This window comes from Telopea speciosissima, chromosome 2 (genome assembly GCF_018873765.1).
Source record: "Telopea speciosissima isolate NSW1024214 ecotype Mountain lineage chromosome 2, Tspe_v1, whole genome shotgun sequence".
Classification (NCBI taxonomy): Eukaryota; Viridiplantae; Streptophyta; class Magnoliopsida; order Proteales; family Proteaceae; genus Telopea; species Telopea speciosissima.
This window is the reverse complement of record NC_057917.1, coordinates 59,340,345-59,361,749: the sequence shown is the minus strand read 5'-3', so window position 1 is coordinate 59,361,749 and position 21,405 is coordinate 59,340,345. Positions and strand designations below refer to the sequence as shown.

Genomic DNA, 21,405 nt, shown 5'->3' with positions numbered 1-21,405 from the left:
ATGGTTACAATTTTTTTTTTTTTGGTGTCAATAAGAAAATCCCACACCTAAACAACCAGAGTAGCTTGGGCCTTAGTTAGATGAAATCCCAAATTATTTCGAATGGGCTTGTGGGCTTTGTCATCATTCAAGCCCAGGTTTGCTTGTTGGTAGTCCATGTTAGAGTTGCTATGGTAGCACCTACAAGTTTGCATGTACAAGCAGACCCCTCTCCCCCTCACCCCAAAATAGAAAAAAAAAGAAATATTTAAAGATTGGAAAGTCAATTTTCCGAATAATTAAAGGCCAAAAGTTTTGTGAATGGTTGTGCATCCTTGCACAGTCCAGTCGCCCTCTTAAAGTAGGGGTTGAGATGATCAAACCCCCTCTATTTGATGCATCATAACCTTCCCTTCTTATGTGACCGTGCATGAAAACCTTATTTATATTTAAATAATTAAAAATACAAGAAAAAAAAAAACCAATACACAAATTGGTCATGGCCCAATTTAGGCCACTAATCCTACCTAGCTTAATAAGATGGTCATTATAAAAGGATTAAGGTTACTCTGGAAGTGCTAGACCAACATACCTGTTAGGAGCATGGAGCCATGGAAGATATATGTACCACCAGAAAGCCTAGTAGCCTGATCCAAGTCAGTCCAATAATACGAAGGCCAGTTAAGTCATCATTTAAGCCAATGTGGATTGGTGCAGCATGAGGCCATTGACATTGACCTTTTTACCAATGGTTGATGCCCATGGCCTAGGGGTGTCAATAAAGCCCGGCTGGCCCGAACCCGCCCGAACCTGCCCTGAGCCCGGCCCGGGCCCGACCATGATTTTTTGACCCTGAGGGCAGGTTTGGGTTTAGTTATAGTCTGACCCTGGCAGGGTCGGGTCGGGTTAGGGTTTAGATCCTGGGCCTAGCCGGCCGGCTCGGCCGGCCCGACCCTGTATTAATTATAGGTATATAATATTACATATATATATATATACTTAATATAAGTATTTTCTTGATAAAAAAAAAAACAGAAGAGAATTGTCCAGAGATAACTACTAGCTTTGTCATCATCATGAAGTGGGAACCCATAAAAAGAGTAGATCATCTACTATTTTGATCAGGACCATAAAAAGAGTCACTGACATGATTGTTATTTAGTTGTAGCCCCTATAAGCTTCCAGGCCTATTGAGGGGACACCGTTACAATTGTAGAGAGAGAGTTTATACACACGCCATTTTTTTCAACATATTTATTAGCTATCCCATAGGTTGAGATCCTATGTTACAAAAACATGGTCTAATGAGACACGTGAACGGTGCCATAAAGCAAGACCAACCCGACCTGGCCCGACCCTGGCAGGGTCGGGTCAGGGTTAAGGCCTCTAGGGTCGGGTCAGGGTTTAGGGCAGGCCCGGCCCAACCCGACCCATTGACACCCCTACTGGCATGGCCCCATGCTACGTCTCACTTAATCAAGGTTATCATCGAAAATTCCAATTCGTAATAGGTTGGGTTATCCAACGGTTTAGATAATCCCATCATCCTTATTATGTGTGTTCGTTGTGATGGCCAGGTCAAGGTATGTACCATATTACCATCCAGTCCCTTTTGAAATTAAAATTCCCATCTGCATTATGCTCTGCACGTGTTCTTATTGGTTCCCGTGCTGATTAGGGATGTAAACAGATCGGATTAGATTCGGATATGGATCGGATGTGATCGGATCCGAATATTTCTTGACCGAATACGGATACATCTAAATAGATTCGGATGTGGATCGAATTCGGATTTTCAATCATCCTTTTACATCTCAGCCCTGTGTAACCCGGACCTCCCTTCCCCTAGCGGATACAATTCACTCTCAATCTATATATCTTAGATCATGATTCTCTTTTCCTCATGTTGTAGAACCTGTTGAATCTTCAAAAACCCTCAAGATCATTATTTATTATTAAATATTTGGAATTTTTTTCGAAGGAATTTTTATCGGAGTATTTGAATTTTTTTCCGAATATCTCTAAATGAATACGAATGCCCCTAAACAGATACAGATGCGGATGGATTCGGTTATCTACATACATCCCCTGCTGATGTAGGGCTAAAGGACCAAGCAGTATCTCTTGCTCCGGTTGCCCGGCAGTTTATTTCCTTTTTGTGGGATTAAGGAAGTAGATGAGGGTAAAACTGGAAAAATGAAAGAAGTCCCTAGTCCCTCACTCCCTCCCTCCTGCAAGTGCAAGGTATCGACGTCCTTGGACTCCAAAACTTTCGCGCTCCTTCTGTGTCTCAATTGGCAATCGTTCGCTATTGCACTGTGTTTCAGAGCTTTGAGTAGTACGTAATAAAAGAAATGGTGGCCATGAATTTGAAAGCGAAAACTATGTCTCTTATGGAACAAAGAGAGGCCATGGAGCGGGAAATGAACGACATCATTGCTCGTCTCTGCCAATCCGGAGGTCCTGGGATTTCAGGCAATCTTGTTGATGAGGAGGCAAGATTCTTAGCTTCCTCTTCAAATCCCTTCAATTTCTCCTTCCAATGTCATGGTTTCACTTATTTATCAATTTTAGGTTTTGCTTATCCGTATTGTTAAGAAATTTATACTCTGTTTCTTGAAAAAAAAAAAAATTGCTCCATTGATTGAAGTTTTTTTTTGCCTTTTTGGTTTCTTTCTACAGGGATTTCCTCGGTCTGACATTGACATTCCAGCTGTGCGGGCAGATCGCCATCGTCTTGCTGGTACTAATTTAATATTGCTTCTGTCTAATTTGAACTTGGTTTGCTTATTGCTGTATGCATTTTCTCTGCTCCTTAAAGTTCTGCTGTTACATTCTGGACAGTGGGGTAATTTATCCCCCAGTTAGCTACTAGCCTACAACTAACCATGATAAATCAGAGGATTCATACATGTTGGCCTCCGAGTTTGGCTATTACATTCAAGATAGATTCTTAGTTCCTTTCTTAAAAGCGATACCCAATAGTGACTATTATCTCTTTTGGTCCTTGTTTTTGTGTACTTTGAATTTAAAACTAACCAGGTTCCCATGCTGATGCAAACATATAAACAAGACCATGGTAGGCTGTGTTTGGTTCTTTGTATACATTATACCTATGAATTTATAGCATAGCTAGAATCAGAACTTGCTCAGACATTGAATGCTGCTGACATTTTGTATGCACAGATGTTGAACAAGTGGGTGTAATTGTATATATACTTATAGAGTGTGCAGGCTGACATGATACATCAAGGATCAAGAATGGAATTGGTTCAATTTCCTATAAATTTAATTGGATCATAGTATATTTTAAATAGTTAAACTTTATCCATATTTGTCAAATTTTCTTTTGTGGCTCATACATCAATTCATTTCTGTCAGCTTCCTCAGAAATTGGCATTGCCCTCTCTGTCTGTTCATTAATGCTTGCATAGCACCCAAAAACCTCATTTCTGTTTATTACAAGCCTTAATGTTTTTTGAATTACATGCCTAAGGTCCTTGAGGGAATGCCAGACTGTGTTGGGCCTTATAATGTATTATGTCAGTAAAATTATATGTACCCCATCAGGAATTACCGTCGAACTTTTAAATCCTAAATCGTATTGAGGGCTTAAAGGGATGCTATTGTCATTATACTGATGGCAATTCCAAAAAATATTTCATGACTATACTCACAATGTTGAAGACAAAAGGATTACATTGGATATTGTAGGTATGAGGGAAAATACCTGCCGGGGTCACCCCCCAAATCGACGATTGGTGTCGGAAGAGAGAGGGTGACTGGAATTTTTTAAGAGCCACCTAAATACGGGTCTACGAATCGTAAAGGACTCTCCCATTCGGGGGAGAAAATGAGCTCCAATGGATAAGGCTTTTATTTTGCTCAGAGGCTGGGTAGGTGTCAAGTTACGAACATGGGAAGGTGTTAAGCACCCAGTCCGCTCGTCCAAGACCGGTCTTCTTAGATCATATATGTTCTTACAAGATATGCATACAATATTAAAAGCTGTAAAGAAATCTGAAATAAATTAGATGATGGCAGGGTTTTGCAGAAAACCGGCTACACAGTGGCAATTCTGTCCTTAGGATAAAAACCGGCTATGCAATAAAATCGGTCTCGGACGAGCGGACTAGTAGGGGCAAATATCTATATGATGAATATGCTTGCTCGGGAAAGTATATTAACTCAGAGGTGTGGGGCCTAATTAGGCAGTATTTCAACTCCACTGGTTCCTCCAAGCATAAATATTGAGTTTCCTGGAATCTCAGATACTCAGTCTCTTGGGGTAATTTCTACAGGGGTTCCACATGGGAGGGGAAAATCTAAAGAAGAAGCTCACAAAATTTTCCTTTGATCTTCCCAGTCATTCTCTCTTTTAGTTGCAAAGGGGTTTGACTTCGGGGTGGATAATGATTGAAGGAGAGCTCTTGCTTCCATCAGTTAAAGAAGGGCAGCAATAGGTGGCTGCACACCACAAGGAGAAGACCTAAGAAGATTCTCTCAAAACAGGTGGGAAGAAGGTTAACTGATTCTACTCGCTCTGATACAATGAAGTAATATTGGAAACAGATAACCAGAACTGCAGGTTAGGAGAAGAAGTTGAAGAAGGAAAAGAGAAGGAAGAAGAGAGTAGAGAAGAAGAGAGCCATAGGAAGAGAACGGGCTCACAGTTAGACTAAATGCCCTAACCTTGAGGAATAAGATATATTTTCAATAAAAGAAACAATTACAAGTATACCCCTGGTCTATAAGCCAGTACATATAATGATCTATAAACCAATACAATAAGCCCATATACCAAAACTACCCTCTACAGTTATGTGTTCTAGGGTAGATTAGATAGGGTTAATAGAACACAATGCCCACAGGACAGAAGCACAGTGAGTAAAAGTTAAATAGAAGTAAACCAGAATAGGGTTGATTCAATAACTGAACATGTAACCCTTGGATGGGACTGAAAATCAGATAGCACATTGCCTAGAACCTGCAGATCATATACTCCAAAGATCAGTTTGATCCATCGTTTGGATCAGTCAATCCTGATGATGAACAGAATTAGTAACTAGAAATACAGAATTTAGTACTGAAAACAAACAGGGATAGTTCTCAAACCAGGGGTCAGATGGACCTCCAGTTCTGATCGAAGGAAGGTCTTATAAAAGAGAATAACAGGCCATAATTTGGGCCATATCCGATGGCTGGATTTACAGACACAATATGACAAAACAACAGTTAAAATAGGTTATAAATCAAAACTGTAGGAGGGGGGGGGAAACAGATTAGAATCCTGCAGAAAAAAGTGATTAATAAAGAGTAAATTAATGATATAAGAAGACGTAAAAGGGATGAGAGATTATCTAAGGAAGTCCACAATAGAAGGGATGGTTGCTGGAATTGACAGAAACATTATGATAGAAGAAGAAAGAGAACGAGAGAAGATGGAAGAAGAAGAGGGGAAAGAAGGGGATATGACCAAAGGCTTCACCACCACTCCCAAACCAAGGATTCACCACCTTAGGTTGCCACTTGCTTCACCATAGTACACACTGACATAGAGCTGGTTTTCCAAAACATCAATTAGGTGGGCTAGTGTGCCCTTTTCTCTCTCTCTCTCTCTCTCTCTTTATTTTTATTTTTAATAATCAGCACTGGACTGATTATAAGAATAGAAACCCCTCATGCGTGGGGAACTACTTGGCTGCTGAGCGAAACTAAAAAGGAATCATTCTAGAAAGGATCCTTAGCAATTACAAGGAAAATAGAAAGCAACTAAAAATAGAAACTTGTACTTAACATAGCATGTTCTCTAAGTAGCCTATTACATGAAATTGGAAACTAAATATTTTTGTCTTTCTAAGAAACTATGACGAAATAGAAACTGACTCAAAGACAATCTCTGAGAGAATATATTCAGCAGCATCCAATCTCCAAGTGGGACCCACACAAGATATGATCTCTCCCATCAAGCCCATGCATGTAAGATAATAGAGCTGGTTGACAACCAGCCCAGCTGTCAAGACAAAACCAGAACCAAGGAACCGTGGACTGATTCAATTGGGCTCCTTCCTCCTATGGTATCCTTGTACTGCATCAGCTTTCCCCAGTTTGAAAAAACTCGTCCACGAGTTCTAGTAAGTCTGGGGGATAAGCTTGGTGTGGTGCACGTCCAACTTTAGCCCATACAAATACTCTTGTAGCTCCTCAAGACATGGCTCTCGCTCTCTCTCTCTCTCTTTAAAGAATTTGGCAGAATTACAAACTCAATGTGTTGCCCCGCAGGTTCAGCTTCAATTGGGCCAAGTGAGCTTCTTCCTCCAATGGTATCTCTGCACTGCATCAGTGGTAGTAGTAAACACAAGAATCTCAACAGTACCATTTGGAGCAAGAATTAAAACTTTAATTTTCATGACTCCCTTGTTCCCTTCAAACCTAGTTTTGAATTCATTATATATGTTTTACTTGTACATGACTTCCATCTAATGGAATACACTTGGCTCCGCATGGCGCTGTAATTTTGCAAATGAAGCAGCTATTTTGCTTCTACTTGGAAGCTATAATGATATTTACTGTTGCTGTAAGATTTGCGTATTGTATAGGTTTTCTTGATTTTCTGAAACCCAAGTGTTCATGTATTTGTCTTGTGAACTTCTGGTCTGTGACTTGTTTGCAGCTATTTTTTTTTGTATTGACTGGTCTAGTCTTTGTTTTTGTTTTTTTTTTTTCTCTGCAGAACTGCGTAATGAGCACGAGGACATCACAGATAAAATAAATGAAAATTTAATAGTTTTGCATTCTGCCAAGGTTGCCCATAACTCATCTTTACCTGTCAAAGGAGAAGGTATGCCGATGAAGCTGATGTTTCTGCCTATGTGTTTGTTTCAAATGTGTAGGGTTAAACTTAGATATCGATGGAGAAGTAACATGCGTTGTGCATCTGCTCTTTAGTTTTCCAGGATAATACAAAGATTTTAAAAAAAAAAAAAAAAACTGTGGGTTGTTGATAATAGTAATATATAGTATGAATTGTTTGTCATTTGCCAATGATTCAGACATTTAACTACCTTATACATTAGTATTCCGTAGGTTCTTGTTCTATACTTTATAGATTTAGCTTTTATTAGCCTATTGTAATCTCTTGGAGACAGGAACCGGTAATACCTTTTTAGTTTGCATCTACCCCATATGACACAGTTAACTTATATCTTAATTATATTTCTGTTAATATGCTATTTTACTCTATTTTGCTGTTCTTGTGTCTTAGAAAACTGGATAGGTTTATTTCAATTTTCAGTCTATTTGGTGTCTACTTACTGTGATGAAGAACCCAGGTCACAAAACCCTATTTGAACACACCTTGTTTCTAAATAGCTCAATTTAACGCTGGAATGGCTCTTCTGTAAATTCACAGCACAATTAAGGGTTCTTTGGAATATAAAACAAACTCTAGTACTAAACTGGAAGCAATTGTTTAAAGGGGGGTATTCTTGGAAAAAATAGTAAAGATAGGGAAGAAAAGAGGAGAAACTAAGGATTAGAAGGGCTTTTCATAAATAACATTAACTGTCACTTAAGAATAAAAGAAGAAGTCATCTTCTTCGTTACGACTCAACAGAACCAGCAGAGAACATGGTTCGTTTGCGATGGCTATGAACCTCCAACCAGGGCTTCGATTTCCTTGGGAATTTAAGGATGGGCTCACGAATTCCTGCTCTATTGACTCCAAACAACAGCAACCCAAAGACCAGTAATATTTTAATATTAAATTCCTGAAATCAGAAGGGGCGATAGGTATAGATCTGGTTATGGTTGCAGGTAGTCTCTTACCGCAGGGATATTCTTTGAAGACGAAACCCATGGAGTTGGTATGCCTATGGATGGGAAACCTATTCCCAGAATAGTAAACCCAACAAATCAGGTATGAAAGGAATCAATGAACTTGTTTTCTTTCAGTCCGGTAAAACGGTAGTAACAGGAAAGTGAAACTATGACAGAATTACAAGGAACAATAAAAGAAGAAAGAGAGAAGAATAGGAATGAAGAATGAGAAGTAAAAAGAGAGATGAGAGAGGTTTAGAAAGAAGAAGAATCGAAGAAGAGTGGGAGAGAGAATATCAGAGGAGGGGAGAGAGAGCACACTCACAATCGGTAACCGCAGGTAAACCCATTCTTAAAATTCAATTCAATCCAAATCTGTCTCAACGTTGGGTATGACTTTGTATTTAAAGAAAATAGAAGACTCCTAAACCTTAACCTAAACTAGAACAAAACGTGACTCTAACTTGGGCTCTAAAAGTGAGATAACTTTAAAACAAACTCTACCACTATTTAGCCTTTTAAAACTAAAACAAAGGATTACAAGATAAATCCAAATAAATAAGTAAACCACTAGTATCCTACTGGACCAAACTGAATTTGGACCGGTTCATCTCCATCTGAGCTCCAAATTGGTTTGGGCCGGTCCAAGGAATTGCTCCTGCATCATACTGGTTAATTGTTCCTGAGTATGCCTTCATGTTGTTAAATTTATACATTATAAAGGAAGATGATGCAGGATATCAGTGAGCAGATGTTACTCAAAGAACACAATTGTAATGGAGAAATATTAGAAGACTTAGAATCAGTACCTTTTAAAAACTAATATAGCAATGTAAATACTATTTTTTCCTTCAATGCTGCTTTCTACAAAACAGTGCCCTTTACTTATAGAAAGTCAACCAATTATTTACCCGTAGGAAGTCAAACCCATTTTTTAATAAGACTAAGAGAAGTAGAAAAACCTAAGTTGCATTTACCTAAAACAAGCACTAATTATTTCTCAAGTCGGAGGTAATCTCCTGAAAACAAAAATGACACATTGAATCACATAACAAATATAATTAGTTTGTTACCTCATCCCCCTGGGTTTCCCCTTCTTTCTCCTACTTTTAGTGCAACCTGATATTTTAGCTTTTTTGGGTACACTTGTATTGATGATCCTGGTGGAGCTCCTTTGCTTTTCTGCTGGATATTTTGGGTTTCTGATTGGAGCCAATGATGACAGAAGAGCAGGAAAATATTTTACCCTTTTTGATCCCTAAAGTGCTTCTTGGCATCCTTTTATCTCCATTGGGTGAAGTAGATTTCCAGTTGTTCCAGAAGATGGCTGTTGAGCCTTGGTTTGTAGTGGTCACTGATTTTAAAATGTGAGGAACCAGCTCTTGCGCTGGTGCTAGAAGTATCTTGTCATCCCTGAGTTTTACCTTACGGCTGCAAGCATTTCATATTGCAATTGTGAAAAGCTCTATGAAACTTTTAAGATATATCTAGCTGGTAATCTTTCTTGGTAACATATAAACTTCTATAAATAATCATGATAATAGTATTGAATCAAAGCACTAATGAAAATTTATCATGTCTAGTGAGGGATGAGGGAAAAAGAAATTACCATATACAACTCTTTTTCGGTGGCATATAACTACTGAACCGTTCACAGTTTCTTAGTAATTGATTGTTCAAAGATTATATTCATAACCCTTAGATTGCCCAAATGTCCAAAGTCCTTAAAGTTCTCTTTTTAATTACTTCTTGATATGTGACTGTGGTCAGGTGCTCTGGTTATGACAGCATTTCATGCATTATCATGACAGCTATGACCTTAAACCACCCTCTCTTGGGGTTGGAGTGGGGGAAAAGCATTTTGATTCTTTGTTTACTTAATGTGAGTGGTATTGGCAGATAATGATTAGCATAAATTCGAATATCTTTATTGATCTCCATATAGGTCGATGGCTTGTCAACATGTATAAATTTCTTCTATTTTGCTTGGTACATGGAGCATTCAATCTTCTCAAGTTTCATGAGATTGAGCTGACCAGTTTTTTGAAACCATGCCCGTAAAGGACCATAGTCCATATCTGACAAGAATAGGAACTAATAGGTTGACTTTGATGTTTTGAGTTATATCCCTATGACTATATGACCCAACGAGGTATATAATTTTACTCTGCAAGTAATCACTGATAAAGATTATGTGTGTTTATACAGAAGTGATCAGTCTCTATGTTGTTGTTTACCTTGCGTCCATTCTCATAGCTGCACATGATCTCTCTAAATATTCAGATTGCTGAACTCTGAAACTGCTTGCTCAAAATTGACCTTCAACTGTAATCCTGGTCACTTGCCTATAGTGTCTTCTGAATTACTTGAAATATCTGATATGTACAAAATAATAAAGTTTTGTAACTAAGCAAATTGTCTGTTTTTATTTTATCCATGATATGCATGCTAAAGGAGAGGGATCTATTCAAGCCTCATATGATGCCAATTCCGTTCCATCTGCCTCTTCATCTGATGTTCTTCCAGAAGATACTGCAAGCACTATGGACATGGATATGTTTGTCAGCGTACCCTTTGCAGTAGTTGATGAAATCACTGATGGTTCTCCAGCTGCTGAAGATGGTTTACAACTTGGTGACCGGATTATGAAATTTGGCAATGTCGGGTCTGGTGATGGTTTGCTACAAAAGCTTGCTTCTGAAGCTCAGTCAAATCAAGGCCGTCCAGTCTCTTTGGTAGTTATGAGGCAGGGTACACAAATTAACTTGACTGTGACACCAAGATCTTGGCAAGGCAGGGGTCTGCTGGGGTATGTATAATATTGCTTCTTTTTTGAATTTCCTTCTTATCATGATGCCTCCAGCATTTAACTTTTGTTTCTGCTTAAGTTTTTGTTTTATTATCAGCAAAAAGGTGTTGTGATTTGCCTACTGAGTAAACCATGAGTCTTCTCCTGACTTTGCACAAGAGGGTTGACAAACCAGTCTACATGGATTTAGGAGGGATTTAAATGGTCAAGGTCAACCATCATTTAATTTCTCCTTTTTAGTCCTGTATATTGTAGGATCGAATGCAACCCAAGAGGGGGGTGAATTGGGTTGTGACAATTTTGAACAAAATATAACAAACACCCATAAACGTTCCAATCATCACACAATGGTAAATAAGAGAAAACAAATAAACAACAAGCATATTAAGTGCCATGGAAGATGTTGTCAAGTGCTCAAGATAAAGTGTGTGTAAGGAAGAGATTGGGGTATGAGAGAGCAAGGTTCGAAAACTCGGGTCTCGGAGCCATCTTGGCCCAGCCCAAAACCGAGTCGAGTCGAGATCTCGACGAGTTTGTGTAATTTTTTTTTTCCGACTCAGAAGCCCATCTCGGTGGGTTTTAGACCTCTTTTGGGTCTGAAAATTGGTATTCAGCCTATTTTAGGCCATTTAAACACAATGACATTATCATATTTTGCAAAAACAAAGTCTAAATAGGACTTTTACATCGGACCCTAAGCTGGTAGGTGACGACATACTAAAATATCATACTATATACATTAATGACATAATTTAGTAATAGAAAGCTAGCAAAACATTCAATTAATAGTAAAACAACTTAATAAGCATTACAAATGTTAAAGTGATACATCAAATTGCTTAAGTTTAACAATGTTACAAGTTACAACTATCATCACATAAAATGAGATTGAATCACATATTCATTCCCCACTTGTCCCACATAATCTTCCCATGACATATTGTTGCTCCACTATTGCATATAGTTCTCCATGGCAGTCATATAAAAGTTGTCATCCACATATAGCAAGGCCCCTATCCTAGGGTATAGTTGTTGCCATGTGGCGTGAGACGGTTGCCATGAAGTGTGAGATCCACTGCTTCTGCTACTGTCATATTGAGGCATGTATGGGACTGGGAATGTGGGCCCAATGTCAGACCCAGTGCTTTGATAGTCATACTCATGTGTTGACTGGCCAAACTGACCATAGGCACTACATTCAGAACCGGTGCTCTCTTGGCCATAATCATAGTGATGATGAGGCTGAGATGAATGCCACGACTGATGCTCACTACCAGTATCCATACTCATGCTTCCAAAACTTGCTAGCATAGTGTTCATACTCGTGTCATCATGCTGAGGTTGGTTGTGTTTGCGACCCATCCTTCTCTTGTACAATTTTTTGTGGACACCATGGTCTTGATCTTGTGTGGCATGTGTAAACTGAGACTCACCTGTGAAACGCACAGGGTCCTCCTGCGTTCCTACTTCATGCTGGTATTGCTTGCGCATCCCCTCATTACGATCATCATAATAACCACCACTCTGCATGCCACCACCAGCATCACCACCAGCAAGGTCATCACCATCACCATCACCACCATCACCATCATCAGCATCACCATCATCATCAGGAGCAGTTCCTGTTGCAGCCTCAAAAGGTCTCGGTGACTCTGAATGTGCACGCCCCTCTTGCGACATATAGTCGTCAACATCTGTATCAGTTACGGACGCAATGGTGGAGTCAGGCCTACCTCCAGGCTCATCCATCTCTGGTGCACCACGACCCCTCACCCACTGGAATAGGGGATCCTCATCATCATCAGAGTCCTCCTGGAATATGTTGACTAGTTCGATGGGATCTTTGTCATTGGTCTCAAATTCTTCACGTAGGTGCCTCATCCTTAGTCTCATATTATAATGCACATACACCAGCTGCTCCAGTCGTTGACTACCCAATCTGTTCCGCCTCTTTGAGTGTATCAATGCGAATGTACTCCAATTGTGCTCGCACCCAGAGGATGAACAAGTTTGTGAGAGCACTTTGACTGCTAACTTCCTCAGGTTGGGTGAACTTGTACCATAAAGCACCCACCAGTCAGCTGCATTATAAACATAGAATATTAAGAATATGTGCATTCTAAAGGAATAAAATTATAATTCATAAATGTAACGTCATGCCACATTGCCACCTACCAGGGTCTGACTTTTGTCTACCCTCCACTGCAGCTTTTCGACTGAAACTTGTTGAGGCCTCTTTGAAGAATTTGATCTATTTTCATTTTAAATTTCAAACATTGTTAGAGGCATTAGTATTTGTTATTTAGTAATTACATTCCTTTACTTCCTACCAAAGTACCAAAGTCCCATACTCTCACCTCATCATTGCAGTCAGCTTGTGTCTTGGCATTGGGCTCCAACTTCTCAATAACAGTTTGAACTGCCACTAACAAATCTATGTCTAGCCCAAGATTATGCGAGTACTGGTACTTTGGATTCAATTAGTATGCTAGTAAAGGGGAAACCATAAATATAACAGTTAGATTTTAGGTTTAGTTAGAAGAGGAGAACAAGATGAGAGGAAGGAGAAGAGATGAGAGGAAGAAAGAGACAAGGAGAAACAAGAGAGTTTTTCGGTTGAATGTGTGTGTAGGAGAGACTTCTCCACACTCTATATTACTTGAATAGAACTAATAACTTATTACATCCATCTCCCTAGGGAGGTAAAAGGTAAAAAGAGACAAATAAGATAAGATACATAATAAGGCAACTAGTCCACAGTCTAGTTCCCAAACTACCCCTGTTAAATATCTACTAACAACTCTAACAATAATTTGTTAGTGACTTAATACTTTTGAGTTTTGAATATGTAAATGTAAAAACTCATATAAAGTTTAAAGTATGTTGAAGTGTTGAACTCACTAGCTTTATGCAATGGATGACTCAAGTGCTTCTCCCACCGCTCATCAATGATGTTAATGTATGACCGAGCACTTCGGGGTATTGCAGGTCGGACCATTTCCTTCATCTTCTCCAGGGCAGCGTATATGTGGGGCAAGGTAGACTTCTTCTCCGTGTCAACCATCCTTAGTACTGCAACCACTGGCTTTAATATGGCAACAACTTTATACGAGTCATTCCAAAATTGATCACTTGCAATGGTTTGTTGTGCTGCCTTCCCTTCTTCTGTCCTAGAACCTTGCCAACCAAACCATTGTTCACTTGCAAACATAGACCTCAGACCTATCACCTTCATTTGAAAGCTCTTCAATGCAATGTAATTGGTGGCAAATTGAGTGACACCAGGCCTCACTAAATCCCCCTTGCATTTTTCCCTCATCATGGCTAAAGCATAACCATGGTTATACACAAAGTTGGTCACTTGCCTTGCCCTATTGACCACACCAGCCACCAAAGCTTTTTTCCCCATGTCCTTCAGCATTAAATCAATGGAATGTGCTGCACATGGAGTCCAAAAGAGGCGGATCCTGTTACTCTTCTTGTTCATCAATTTCTCTTCAGCCTTCTTAAAATTAGAACCGTTATCCGTCACAATTTGGATAACGTTCTTTGCTCCTATATCTTCCTCCACCACTTGCTTCAGTAGCTTATACAAGTATGATGCATCCTTTACATGCTTTGATGCATTAACAGACTTCAAGAATACAGTCTTCCCATTACAACTCACCATGAAATTTATAATGGACTGTCTAGTAGGTCCAGTCCAACCATTAGCCATAAGAGTAACCCCATATGTGTCCCACCTTGGCTTCAGACCCTCTATGTACTCTTTCAGCTCCTCTACCTCTTGAGGCAAATATACATTATATAATTCATATGGTGTAGGCCCCTTCCATCCTAGGCCAGCCCTCCCTGCAGCGTCAAGGAATGCATTATAGGATGTTCCTTGTGCTACATTAGCTGGAATGCCATTGTATAGCATGAACTTGCTGAAGGCTTTCCGTGCTTCCTCTTGTTTACCACCAAACACTTACGGGATGGTTGGCTGGTAGGCATCTTGTTGCCTAAAGGTAGATGGATACTGCTAAAAAATGGGATCTGGGGAACGTGCTCCTGGTCGGGCTTGGGGCCGTGGGATATCTCTTGTGCCAGTGCTTCTCCTCCTCCTCTCATCTTCTTGCACTGGTGCAGCTGAGCCAGATCCACCAGCTCCTCTTGCTTGCTCATATGCTCTTATATTCTCAAAATGAAAACTTTGTCTACTCTCTGCCAAAGTCTGCTGGTAAATCCTCCATTCAGCCTCTGATTCAAACTCACCAGGTGTAGGCCTATATTCAGTATCATCTCCTACTCCTCCACGGATCTCTACACCAGGCCTCTCTAGAACTGCCTCATCAAAAGTTATTGATTGTCTTTCCCTCTCAGCTTTCTTTGTTCGTATTCCTCTCAAGTTTTGTGCCATTGCCAATGTCACTTGGCTCGGAACATTTCGACATGAGGCAACATCCTTGCCTGTACCAGACAAATGTTGTTTTAACCTAGTTGCTCCTCCAGAATTTAGAATCTTTTCACAGTAGTTACATTTTGACTTCTTTTTGTCCTCAGACATCGGGACTCCATGTTCTCCATGTAGCCATGCTATGTCCTCCATTCTGTAAGAAATATCTTATTTTTTACACTGTTACATAAAAAAAACATGTATTAATAACTATTACAGACTTAAAGTTAAAGTATTAAACACTTAAAGTGTTGTATTCATAACTATTAAACATAATGTGAAGCTACTAGAACAATCAAATATCTATCTCTTATTTATTCCCTAACCCTAGTATTTATTTCTTAATTAAAAATAATATTTATAATTTTTATTAAAAATAATTATACCTTAAAGTATAAAATATTACAACATAATGATGTATTTGACACCATTTGAAGTTGGACATTATTTACATATGTTGTGCATAATTTTTCAACAAAAAACAGGTATTTTTCCTTGATCTTATAGATTTTTTAAATATTTTAATAATATTATTATTAAATCTGAAAAATAAAATATATTTTTTTAATGGGTAGAAAAAAAAATGACTCCATGAGGTTGTAGAGCATGCAAACTTGTCTAACATATATGAAAATCACATCCAAACAATAAGTATTTATCCTATTTTTTTCAATTTCTTTTTTAGAAAGATTCATTTTTTTTTTCCAGAAATTATAATAAAAAATTTAATAACAAAAAAAAATTCGGACTCCATCAAGTGATAGATCGGCCAAAGTTGTGTAACATAACTCAAAATCACATGAATCTACCAAGGTTTCATTAGTTTTTTTTGAAAAAATAGATTTGGGGAAAATGGGTTACCTTTAAAAAATCCTTCAAAAACTTGATCAATCTTGCAAAAGTGAGCTTCAATCTTCAATTTAGCAGCAAAATTACCTTCCAAAGCTTTCAATCCATGGAAAAAATGAAGAGCAAAAGAGAGGATTTGAGAAAAGAAGTGAGAAGAGAGAGCTAAAGAGGCCTCTTGACAGAACTTGCCGAGATTAGCGAGTTCTGTCGAGATGGCTTCCTTATTTGTAAGTGAAATGGGTAAAAAAATGGCCCGAGACCCGAAACCATGCCCATGACCCGAGATTTCGCCAAGATCTCGGTGAGATATTGAAAATTTTTTTTTTCCACTTATTTTCCATCTCACCCAAGACCTATGAACCGAGATCTCACCGAGATATTGTACTTTTAACACTCGCTGGCTATCTCGACTCGGTATTTCAAAAAACCAAAAATCTCCGCGAGATCTCGATCTCACCGAGATCCTGCGAGTTCTCAGTCCATGTGAGAGAGAGAGAGAGAGAAAAAGAGGAATCAAGCCCTTCTACTCTCAATCACAGTCCCTTGGATTAAGGACCCGAGCCACACAGGCCAAGGATTTCCACCCAGACCACACAGGTCCAAGATTTCTTTCCTCAAGTACACAAAGTATAATATGAGCTTGACAAGCTCAATTTACAGCAATATGGCTTCTTCTTTTCAAGCCTGAAATTGTTGACACTTTATAGCTCTGTAGATAAGCACAAGATGCTTTCTTGAGATGTAGAATTCGATGCAGCTCTCGTTCACACCCCTTTTTGGTGGAAGGTCGGTAGGAAAGAAGATGCAATAACTTGCTATCTATCTTCTACGTATCCAACCCAAATTAAAAGATTACATAATAATTTCCTAAATAAAATAAACTGCCTAAAATCCTACTAGACCCAAGACTCAAACCAGACCTAGTTCATTTCCATCTGGATACCCAACTGGGTTTGGGTCGATCCAAGTTAGTGCACCTGCATCTCTTTCAAGATGATGTTGTTGATATAGCTCAAAACATAATAGCTTCTCAAGATGATGGATCGATTTAAGCTTGTAGTATGCTTGTGTTAGTTCCTTCTTATTTTTTTGATATCAAATGACTCTATCTATTTATAAGCAACAAACTAGCTGTTAGAGTTCAGCTAAGTTTCCCATTCATATGGTTTTGAATCATCCTTGCATTTCCAAAGAGAATTAGCTGTTGGAGGTCCACTTCTATTCCAAGTTTGTTGGAAGTATTAAATCATTTGTCTCCATTATTCAACATGTATTTACCAAGAAAAAACCAACTCTTAGTGCTCCTCAACATCAGTGAAGATGTTTAGGAATCCCACACAAGTGGTTAGAGTCCGACTAATTCATTAATAACAAGTAAAAGTTCAAGCAAAGCTTAACCACGCAGCATTAAATTCTATCGCATGGAAGACCGTGGCTGCAAGGACTCAAGACTAATACTCTCGGGTTCAGACCGAAGTTGGTCACGGAAGACCGAGTGATTGTTCGTCTTGAGATGACTTAGTCAAATAGCTCTAGAAGATTGAAGATTAAATTAGTTTCCTTTTTGGAATAGACTTAGTCTCTATTTTTCTGATTATTTGTTTCTAAAATTAGAGTTTCTATTTTAGAAGCCTAGCTGAGTTAGAATTTATATTCTAGGTACTTTCTAATTACTTGTAACTCAAGTCTCAACTCTTATAAGAGACTTTCTATTTTCTTTGCTTCTATTTTGGGCTCAACACTAGAGCCTATTCCAACGATTTATTGATGAATGAAGACTTGCTTTGAGCAATTTATTGTCCTGGTGAAAGGATGAGAGGCTGAGAGAGCCGACCCCTATCCCCTATCTTTCTATCTCTCTATCTTCTTCTTCCTCCACTTGATCTCTGCTGGTGCTACTGTGAGACTGTAACAATCGTCTGCAATAGTACCTTTTGAAGACCTGATTCAGCTCCTAATCCTCACGTAGGCCTGCTGCTGTTCACACCACCAATTGGAGCTGCTGCACACCTGCGGCTCAGTTTCTCTGCCCAGATTCTGCTGCAACTTCAAGGCTCCAGAACTTATCAACCACTGAGCCAATTGAGGCTAGATTTGAAGCATCTTTGGAGTACATCCAGTTCTTCAATCGATCCTGCTTGGCTTCCCCAGCTGCTGGCCAGATTGGGTTCCTCACTGACCTTCTATTTTGAAGACTAACTTCTATTTTTGAGCCCTCTTCAGAACTCAGCAACCGGCTATCAGAATTGGCCTAAATTTGGAGCAGACACTCACCCAACTAAGGGTATCTCTCGATCAGACTTGGAGGACATTCCCAGTGCTGGTTTGCCTAGAATTGTCTTCCTTCTATTTTGACACTTACTTTCTAATTTCGGTCCTTTCCTTCTATTTTCTAATTCTTAGCCTAGACTAGGCCTGTGGTTTGGGAATTGATTGATGCTTGAATTTATTTTTATTGTGGGTACTTCTGGGGTTAGTTTACTTGTAAATTAACCTTACAGTACCAGCATCACTGGAATTGATTTTTGAATTTCATTAGTTGAAAGATGGATGAGATGAAGTCGAAGAACTCGACTCAACTAAACTCAATTAAACCTTATCCCAACTAAATTGGTCTTGGTCTTGTTTTATCAACCCAAATTTATGCATGTTTTTTCTCAATGCTTCTCCAAAGTCATTTTAGGCTTGCCTCTTGCTATTTTAGCTTCTCCAATTTGAATAATATCACTCCGTACCCATGCATTCAGAGGTCTTTGTTGCATATGTCCGTGCCACCTCAAACGATTTGTTCTCAACTTATCATGTATTCAAGCTACTCTTAAATTACCTCCAATGTGGTCACTCCTTATTTTATCTTTTCTAATTTTACCACCTATCCATCTCAACATCCTTATTTCAGCTGCACTAATTTTGTTTATATGTTGTTTCTGCACCATCCAACATTCAGCTTCATACATCATTTCTGGCGTTATATTTATCTTAAACATTTTCCTTTAATTTTGGTGGAATGCATTGATCACACGTCGCATTACATGATACATAATGAGTTATAGATAAGATCAAGCAGATGTTGCAATAATGTTGATATTTTTAGGGCCTGGATTTATTCTGGACTGAAATACTTTTTTGCTCCAATGGTTATTTGTCATTTATGAAAAGCACACTATTTTTTTGGCAAAGGGGGGTGGGGGGTGGGATTAGGGTCAAATTCCAAGAATATAGCATGTCAGTATCTGCAAAAGACTGCAATGAAGCATCACATGTATCCTTGAGAATAACTTCCTGGCTGAAGACGAATGGATATTCTCTAGAAAAATTTAAGGTCTTCATCCCAAAAGAATTATGGAAAGTAAGACTGCAACGTACAAATATATTTTTTCAAGATGGCATTCCTTGCAGACATACTTCTACTTTTGTGTTGTTGGCAATTCGAGTCCATATGGTATTAGTAAAAGCTTTTCTGGAGATATTTTTTGCATGGAAGGATGTGTAGCATTTCAGAGGGAGCAAATTTATGGGTATCAGAAGTGGATTCAGTTCAATTCAAAGCCTTCATGTGGGCAAACCCTAATGACTCTATCTGATGCATCTGTGTTAAGTTATAGCTGCTCCCAACACAAGGGTTGGTGGCAACCCTTGAAAAGAAAATGGGGCCCTATGTGTTCAACATGTCAAAATTTTCAGAGGATGTGAGATGCCTCAACTGTTCACCCTCGTTCAATTTTTCTGATTCCCCCCCCCCCCAACACTTCATTTTACTGGTACCAGCATGCTTTGGTTTTGCCTTAATTAATGCTCACCCTTTGCAAACTGCTTACCCTTGATTAGATGGAATGAATTACCATTATCTGTATATATTTTAGGCCAAGAGATCGCTGCCTGGTCACATTGCCCCTGCACCAGCACGAGGGCCAATGAGAGCGTGCACAGGGGCATCAACATGAATGGGATTTTTTTTTATTTCACGGGGGTGGGACGGTAATTTCACGCACTCCTGTGTTTGGGCTCGGGCCATGCGACCATGCAGCATTCTTTTTCCCTATACTTTATGTATGGTGCTGCAGATGTTTGAGATTTACTAATCCAGCTGTCTTTTGTGATCCTTGCAGATGTCATTTCCAACTCTTATGATCAATTCAGTTTTATGTCATCGCATAGAGAAGTGGTTTAATGGTTTAAGTTCTTTGGGTTTTGTTTTAGACAGAAGCCGCACATACTGATCTGATAGGGAATTCAATCCTCTATGCTATTGTTTGCATTGGTTTGAGATAGTACAAGTACAACATTCTCTTTATAGTCTACAGTTGCCATAGAAAATGCAATTGGATTGTGTGAAACATGTTGTCCGAATGTTTGATAATGGTATCTGAGTTGGACGATCTAGTTTGCTACCATACAGTGTATTTAATGAGGATAACCATGACTTGCACTAACCCATGATCTTGCCCAATACAGGATGAGTTGAGCTAATCAAATCTTACATGGAGCCTGAGCCAGACACTGGCTAGCTGGTCGTGAGTCTTGAGTTGGAAACTTGAAAACCTTGATGTAACCCTTCCGAAGCGTGCGAGAAAGCATCTCAGGTCTACCAGAGTTGAGACGTTTGAGTCTATATTAATTGACAGGGTATCAGTCTATCAACAGAAGCTAATGCCTTCTCTTGCTGGTGCGTTGTAGTATTGGATTTAGACAAGCATCAAGAGAATAAGGTGACCTGCGCTTTCTTGTGCCGGGAGGTCTAGAAACTCAACAGGAAGTAACCTAATCCAGGTTCCATAAAACTCATGGCTGGATTTAGATTTGCCTATATAAAGAATAATTGTTGGCTAACACAGTTCAGTTCAATGTGCCAGACTATCATTATGGAACACCAAAGCCTTTGAACTCTGACCAGCAATTTTGAATCTGGATCCTCTAATGCCCTCTACAGCTCGTCTTGCCCATAACTACATTCTTCTCTGTTAAACAATGCCCAGAGTCCCCTTGTGTTGGTTCATTCTCGGTTCAGCTGAGGATGTGATCATAGCTACCCGGCGTTTTTGAAAATCAGATTAGAAGAGGCAGAATTGGCCAATTCGACTCCTAAAATCAACCAGGCCTGATTCTTTATATACTGAGTCCGACAGAATTTGGCTGCAGTCCAATCAATTCTGGTTAGTTCCGACCGATTCCATATGATAGGGAATTGAATTCCATGGAGGCTGATCCGTACTCGAGCCGAAGTTTCTAAACTTTGTAGCTATATTTGTTTCTGGAAAGATGCTGCATGATTCATTTCCGTTTTTTCCTAGCTTATCATGTATAGAGTCTCACAATGCCTTTTCAAAATCTGGATCAGTGGGTCCATATGGTGGTCAGGAGTTCATGAAGAGACAAGTTATTGATAAGGAACGGGTCACTAGATTAAGGTGGGCAAACAGCCGCTAGCTCGGCTGGTTGGAGGCATTGCAAGTTGAGTGCATGCCCCCCAGGAGGTCAAGGGATCGATTCTCTTGGATTACATATTGTGTCA

At 39.2% G+C, this 21,405-nt stretch overlaps 1 protein-coding gene across 1 annotated transcript; it reads left to right on the top strand.

The window, feature by feature from the left end:
- The first annotated feature begins 2,224 nt into the window (after positions 1 to 2,224).
- On the top strand, positions 2,225 to 20,230 carry LOC122649435 (26S proteasome non-ATPase regulatory subunit 9). The gene is made up of 5 exons (XM_043842600.1): positions 2,225 to 2,474; positions 2,662 to 2,722; positions 6,713 to 6,820; positions 10,252 to 10,606; positions 20,003 to 20,230. The coding sequence occupies exons 1-5, from the start codon at positions 2,334 to 2,336 to the stop codon at positions 20,022 to 20,024; spliced, it is 687 nt and encodes a 228-aa protein (XP_043698535.1). The 5' UTR covers positions 2,225 to 2,333; the 3' UTR covers positions 20,025 to 20,230.
- Positions 20,231 to 21,405: the final 1,175 nt, after the last annotated feature.